The following is a 7,272-nucleotide window of genomic DNA, read 5'->3' as shown; positions in this document are numbered from 1 at the left end:
CTCAGATGACGGATGTCAAATCCACCCTGCTGCTCAGAAGACGTTTGCCAGCAAAGCCTCCAGAGCTAGGTGTGAAAAAGTTTGCAGCTTGGTGTGAATCAGCTCCTTTGCCGTGGTTCCTATCGGTGCATTTGAAGTTGCCATGGAGGGTGGGATCCGCAATGGGTAATAAAGTAATTAATAATTCTGTACATAGCTCTCGGAAAATCAGCTGTCATTGCTTAAGCGAATGGTTTGCTATGATGGTGCCCAACAGCAGAGCTCTGCGGTGACCTGATGTGTGTTCTTCCAGGTGCCTCCATCTCCCTGATGGACAAGGAGGGCTTGACAGCCCTCAGCTGGGCGTGTCTGAAGGGCCACCTCTCCGTGGTGCGGTCCCTGGTGGAGAACGGCGCTGCCACCGACCACGCGGATAAAAACGGACGCACTCCGCTGGACCTGGCGGCTTTTTATGGCGACGCAGAAGTGGTGAGTGGCCTGTGACACATGCAGAAGAAAACGAGCGGTTGGTATAAAAGCCTTAAAATCACTGAATCCCAGAAGGGTTTGGGTGGGAAAGGACCTTAAAGCCCACCCAGTGCCACCCCCTGCCATGGGCAGGGACACCTCCCACCAGCCCAGGTTGCCCAAAGCCTCATCCAGCCTGGCCTTGAACCCCTCCAGGGATGGGGCATCCACAGCTTCTCTGGGCACCCTGGGCCACTGCCTCTCACCCCTCATGGCTGAGCTTGACGTAGCAATAACCATCTGGGGTCCTGGCCCTCCGTGTGTTCAAGCGTTTCTGCAGAGGACAACGCATGAGGCTGACGGATGCTCAGACCGTGTAGAGCTGGCTGTAGCCCCAGCAGCCAAGCAGAACTTCTGGTGGTTGTACATCACCAGCAGCACACGAAGGTCTCACCCCGGAGCAGAAGTGACCGTTGGTCTTCTCGTTGCAGGTGCAGTTCCTGGTGGACCACGGGGCCATGATCGAGCACGTTGACTACAGCGGGATGCGGCCCCTCGACAGGGCGGTGGGCTGCCGCAACACCTCGGTGGTCGTCACTCTCCTGAAGAAAGGAGCAAAGATAGGTAGGGACGAGGGGACAACCCGCCATCGGCTCTGCGCTCAGGCAGGACTCGGAGCAATGGGGCTGGCTCCCTAAAACATCCCAGCGTAACCCAGCGGCAGCCTCAGCCCCAGCTGCTGCTTCGTACTCCGAAAGCAGCCGGCGAGTCACGACTGCCTTGTTCTCTTTATTAAAATGGGGATTATTTTTTTTTTTCCTGTCGTATTACTTAGCAAAGTTAATCAATAAACAACTGTTTCTTTGGCAAGGTCTTTCCTCTGGTAATGCTTTTTCTATCTTTACTAGTCTTGAGTCGACAAATGTACTATGTCCGTGCCTTGCTGTGAGCTGCTGCGTTCGCTCGCTCTCTGTACGCTTCCAGACCTCAGTGTTACCCGCGCTGCGCCGCACAGCCGCTCACGTTACGTTTTCCTGTCAAAGGGGATTTTGCTGGTGCATTGGCTTCTTTGCTGCCTGTCTCTGACAGCTGCTTTTTTTTTTTTTCCTTTCTTTCTTTTTTTTTTTTTTCACCTTCATCCATTTTTTTTTTCCCCTCTCTCCTACAACTTTTTGTTTTCTCCTTTCTTTGAAGGTTGTCAGACGTTACCGAGTCGCCCACGAGGTATATCTCATTGCTGTCAGCATCAGCTTCGATCTGATAGCTTTGTCAGCCTTGCTTTCTCCTGTTTGATTTAGCCTGCATGCGTCCCCCAACACCTCTAATCTTTTTAATTTACCTCACCTTCAAATAATTTTTTAATGACTGTTGCAGAGAATAACTTGAACTCAAAAACTAACCTCCTTCCCCCAAAACGTACTGAATCTACTTATAGAATATCGTTGACTTAGTCTTCACCCACACTAATGAGTCGTCCCCAGATTTTTGCCACCCCTTCCCTCCCAGTATTAAGACCTTGAGCTAACGGCTGGCTCTGCACGGGCGCACCCCTGCGCAGAGCCGGCGTGTCCCCAGCCCCACGGACGCCTTCGGCACCAGCAGCATTCACCCACGACCTTGCCTTTGTCAGATTTTCCACCTTGATGGATTTTCTAGTCTGATATTTCTTGTGAAGCTGGAAATCACAATCCACTTAAACACCAAACGACTAGAACTGCAGATTTCTTAGTCCACTTCCAGGGATTTTCATTTTAAAGTGTTTTTATGTAACCACTCTGATTTTTTTTCCTTTTCAATGTTTTTTCCCCCCAACCCTGGCTGGTTCCACAGCCAGCACTGCCCTCTCGTGGAAATGGCTCCCGTCATTTCCCAGCCCGGCGCGGTGGTGGTGATTAACATTAGCCTTAACGACCGCAAAAGACCGTTGCAATGCGGATGACGTTAATTTAAGCGCGAGCGGAATTGTCAGCTCCATCATTTGGAGCGCTCTGCCCCTTTGACCATACCAAGTTGTTCTCTCCAGCAGAAATTCCCACCCCAGGATATTTTTTCCACCCAGCTTCCTACCACCCCTTGCATTGTATGAGTTTTTTACCCATCATGCATCCTGTACACTACAGGTCCAGCAACGTGGGCGATGGCAACCTCCAAACCAGACATCATGATCATCCTGTTGAGCAAGCTGATGGAGGAGGGAGACATGTTTTATAAGGTGAGAAGAACGCGTTTGGAAAAATGAAACAGATGCAAACAGAACTTTGTACAAGGTTTTGACCGAGCAATGCTGCTGCCTTAACCCGCGGCAAGTTCCTTGTGTTGGAAACTGGTTGGTTTTGCTTAGTGGAGTGGGGGAGGGGGGGATTTATTGCCCAAATCTGTAACGAAGCTGAAGCCAAGCCAAGTCTCTCCGCATTCTGGATGCGAGCCAGCACTTCATTTCCTCTTTGAAAACACCAGAACCCAAGTGTTTTACAGAGATTTGGAGTGCTGATGTCATTGCATCAGGTCTGGCAACGCTGGCATTACCTAGCAGGCTCATTCCTGTGAAACAAGGCGAGATAGTATTTCCCAGAAAAACTTGTGGAAGAAACTTTTTGCAATGAAAACAGATTGTCAGGATGCAGATGGCTCTGTCGTGTCCTTTAGCCCATGGGAGACATTCCACCGTTACGCTTAGAGAGTCTTTTTTGTGCTCTTGTGTTTATTTTAAGCTGATCTTTAAAACCTGGAGATTTGCACACACGCACAAAATGTGCAAGTACAACAATGATTCACTGTTGGGCTCTAAGGGTGAAAGCAGAAAATACGCAAAGCTGGCATTGTAACTGGAGCTATCTGCCAGAGATACGTGATACAGCTGAGAAACCTGAGCCTAAAAGGTTGGAAAGCGTACTTCTCCTAGCTGTAAAATTTATGTCTGGGTCACCATGAATCGCACGCGTCCTAGATCCCATTTCGCTGGCTCTCTTTCACCCTGGCTGTTGTGGCTGGCCCCCTCCTGGGAGCACATCATCCCATCCCAAAAATAGGTGCCCAAAATAGCAAAGATGAGTCACCTTTTGAAGGTGACTGTTGCGTCCCAATAACTATAAAAGGAACCCAGTTGACAGACTTAGGTGTAGACACCTAATTTTTAGACTTTTAAGGTCCAGGGAGGTGAATCTCAGACCATTTGCCCAAATTCAGAGCCACAGCGGTGCCACAGCATTTATCTTTGCTATTGCAGAGGCTTCTCTGAGCCCTGGGAACTCCACCTGAGGTCCCACACTTTGTGTTCTTTACCCTCCCTGGTGCTTACGAAGCTTTGGGTGTAGGGTGTTCTCCAGAAGTGCGTTCCTTGATCCCCCAGCTCAAAAGACCGTCCATCCAGAAAGCAGATGGAGGTCTCTCCAGTTAACGTAACTCAACTTGCACAAGGCATCTGCATTTCCAGATCAGATGTTCCCTCGATCAAATGTTCTGACTTTCCTTTCTAGAAAGGAGAGCTGGTGAGGTCATGTTGCCTTCACCACCCAAAACGTTCCTGGGGCTGGTGGGTGAGTTCTCTGCAGTGAGGGAAACCCAACCAAGGATGTGTTTTGACTTGTCCTCCTTCTATCAGAAAGGTAAAGTGAAGGAGGCTGCCCAGCGCTACCAGTACGCTCTGAAAAAGTTCCCCAGGGAAGGGTTTGGAGAAGACCTGAAAACCTTCCGCGAGCTGAAGGTGTCCCTCCTCCTCAACCTCTCCCGATGTCGAAGGAAAATGAACGTAAGTCTCCCCACACTTCATGGCCTTAAGCCCAAGCTGCCGGCTTTCTGGCTGTGCTCAGAGACGCATCCATCCCATAATCGTGCTGTGGCCTCTGAGATCTCTCCTCTGGGTAACCTGGTTGCCCTTCACAGAGCGCTGACATTTTCTAATTCCAAAGAAGTAATGATTTAATATGCGTTTCTGATGATTAAGAATTCATGGCTATGTTTATAGCTTTTTGAATTTTTTATTGCTCCCTTTTGATGGCGATGTGAATTGGGGGTGGAGGCATTTGCCACATTTCTAGGGCAGCGGCGAGGGAGGAGCCAGGAGATGTGCTCCTTGGAATACTAATTAATAGAAAATGAAGGAGCAGATGCTTAGGGGGCTAGCACTTCCCCAGGGCAGTGACTCATCCCCAAACACCCCCACATCCTCCCCCTCCTCCCAGAACTGCCACGTCACCCTCGCTCTCCCCACTCCAGCTCCTGCAGCAGGTCTGTTCTCCCAGCAGACCCTTGCCCCACGTGCAGGGCTTTCACCTCCACAGCTTGAAGTTTCCATAGGCTCAAAAAGTCAAATCTCTGCCGGGGCCACGAGCCGGCGACGATGACGCTGGAGGGGACACCTTCCTTCCTTTAAGCTGCAAGGGAGAAAGATGAAAAGCCGTGGAAGTAAGATCTTGATGCTGGTGAACAAACTACACAGTTGGTAGAAAAAGTGTGAGCCTGCTCTTTAAACAAGCCAGCTGGCAGCTAAGCCTGGGCTTTAAGGACAAAATTTTTGGTTTATTGTTAACTGGGGAATCCCAGGTTTTGTGATAGGACATTTCAGAGAGTTGTAGTTGCTCCTGCAGTTTTTGCAGCTGTAGATGAGACCATGAAGGTACCTACCCCTAGACGACATTCCCAGTTTAGTTTCTTAGGCAACATCTCTTCAGTAGCTGCTGCTGAAGGTACAAAGTACGAGCTTCCCCTGGCAGGGCGTCCCTGTAACATTTGGTTGCTGAGTGAGCACATCAGGAGCACTCCTCAGTCCATCCTCCCTGAACCGCCCAGGGTACAACCCGAGGCAACAATCCAAAGCTGTGTCTGGCTGTGAAATGAAAGTCCCTGGGCTGGGCAGAGGTCCCCTTGGCTGGGCAGAGGTCCCCTGGGCTGGGCAGAGGTCCCCTCGACTGGGCAGAGGTCCACTCAGCTGGGCAGAGGTCCCCATCGCATGTGCTGAGCTTCACTGAGCTTAGTGGTACCTGAAGCCTTCAGGACAAGGGGAGGGAGGGTGGCCAGTGGGGTTTGAACCACGGCTGGTGGTCTGATCTCGTGGCACTGCTGCTTGAAAACACCCAGAGCCGTCTCCATCCCCTGCTGTCACCTCCTCCCTCCCCATTCCCAACCAGTCTCCCAAGTGTGGTGTCGAGGAGAGGACAGTGGAACGGGTGGCACTGGCAGGAGACCTCTGCCAGGCAAGTCCTGCTTGTACCTACTGAGATCATCACAGAGTGCCAGAAGGGTTTGGGTGGGAAGGGACCTTAAAGCCCACCCAGTGCCACCCCCTGCCATGGGCAGGGACACCTCCCACTAGCCCAGGTTGCTCCAGAGAGATGTCCTTGTCCCTTCGTGTGCACTTTCATTCGGCCTCTCCGAAGTATGTCAGTGCACGGCAGAGCGGGAAGCAGAGGGCGTGGGAAAGGTTTCCTATCGCTTTCAGCTCTGGAATAAAACCCTTCATGAGATTACATTCCAGCCGCTGCAAGACCAGATGTTTCCTCAAGACTGCAGGTTGTTGGAGAAGGGATTGCGTGCACTTGTTGGGGCCGCAGTCAGCGAGAATGGAGCCAGCGGCACGCTGGCCTCAGTGGGTGCTGGCAGGATCCGGCGTTAGGAGAGGGCTTGGAGCGTTTGGACATGCCATCATAGCTCTCTGGCTGTAACTGATGTTAAATCCATATGAAATGTTCCGGTACCATCAAGTTTTCCATGCTACATTAAAAAAAAAAAAAAAAAAAAAGTCCATATTAAGTTTATTTTCTTCCCAAGCTGTATTTATTTTTATTTCTCTGTTCAATTACTGACCTGCACACCTGTTGTGATGGCAGGATTTTGGAATGGCGGAGGAATTTGCTACTAAAGCACTGGAGCTGAAACCGAAATCTTACGAAGCTTACTATGCAAGAGCGAGGGCCAAGCGCAGCAGCAGGTGAGGAGAGAGAAAAGCGCGAGGGGCTGGTCTCTGCGAGCCCGGCCGCGCCGATGTGGGCATCCAAAACCCTCCCAGTGTCCCCATGGGACAAACTGGCAAAGGAACATCTCAAACTCCAAAGTAGCAGCCTCCCTCGTTTGGTAATTTCTGGAGACAGCTGAATGTGAATGTTTCGAGAGGTTCATCTTGGCTGAACTTTGCCTGAACACCTTACTGCACTGGGAACCTTTCCACCAAAGTCAGGTGTTCTTTTTAAAAATACGCTTGAGTTCAACCACAGCTTGGACTCGGAGCAAAACATGACTCAGGGAAGCCCCTGGCCTGTGCTATGCAAAGGGCAGACTCATTCATCACGGTGATCTCTTCTGGCCTTATCTATGAATCTCTGTCCTGCAGCACTTCTTGGTGCTGGGATCTCTCCGCGCCTCCGATGGAGCCTGGAGGATTCCCTTCCTAACCTCCCTAAAGGCCAAAAGCTGGGAGATGAGCTTCATTTCCACACCCATCGATGCCATTCCCAAAGGAGCAGGAGGGCTTGCTGGAGGGGATGGGTGGGACGGGGCTGCTGGCTGCTGGTCCACGGGCTCTCGATGTGGGAGGTGACCCTGTGTCCTGCAGAGCAGTCCCGCTGGCTGAGCCACGCTGACCTGACACCTTGCCTTTAATGGTTTTCCTCCCCATTGTTTCCCAAACTCTTGTACGGAAGCGTAAGACCCGGCTTCCTGTCCTGATCTCAGCCTCCCCACGTACAAGGTCCTTTCCTCCCCAGGTCTCTCCAGTAGGAACTTGTCCCCACTTTGGTTTTTCTCCTCTATTTCCCAGTTTGTGCCCAGCAGCGCCCCTGTGGCCGTCACCGTCTGGGGAGCAGGAGCCTGCTTCTGCCACCTGGTTCTCAA

At 51.3% G+C, this 7,272-nt stretch overlaps 1 protein-coding gene across 1 annotated transcript in view; it reads left to right on the top strand.

The window, feature by feature from the left end:
- Nucleotides 1–292: 292 nt before the first annotated feature.
- LOC104468417 (protein TANC2-like) overlaps nucleotides 293–7,272 on the top strand; it is a gene marked incomplete at its 5' end in the record, with an annotated part of 9,732 nt that continues 2,752 nt past the window's right edge. Inside the window, 6 exons of the mRNA XM_010082530.1 lie at nucleotides 293–468; nucleotides 939–1,071; nucleotides 1,642–1,671; nucleotides 2,568–2,659; nucleotides 4,049–4,195; nucleotides 6,273–6,373. Coding sequence (XP_010080832.1) covers nucleotides 293–468; nucleotides 939–1,071; nucleotides 1,642–1,671; nucleotides 2,568–2,659; nucleotides 4,049–4,195; nucleotides 6,273–6,373 — 679 coding nt within the window. The remainder of the gene's footprint in view (nucleotides 469–938; nucleotides 1,072–1,641; nucleotides 1,672–2,567; nucleotides 2,660–4,048; nucleotides 4,196–6,272; nucleotides 6,374–7,272) is intronic.

This window comes from Pterocles gutturalis, unplaced genomic scaffold, assembly GCF_000699245.1.
Source record: "Pterocles gutturalis isolate BGI_N339 unplaced genomic scaffold, ASM69924v1 scaffold38349, whole genome shotgun sequence".
Taxonomy (NCBI): domain Eukaryota; kingdom Metazoa; phylum Chordata; class Aves; order Pterocliformes; family Pteroclidae; genus Pterocles; species Pterocles gutturalis.
Note: the sequence above shows the minus strand (reverse complement) of the source record. Positions and strands in the feature narration are given on the sequence as shown.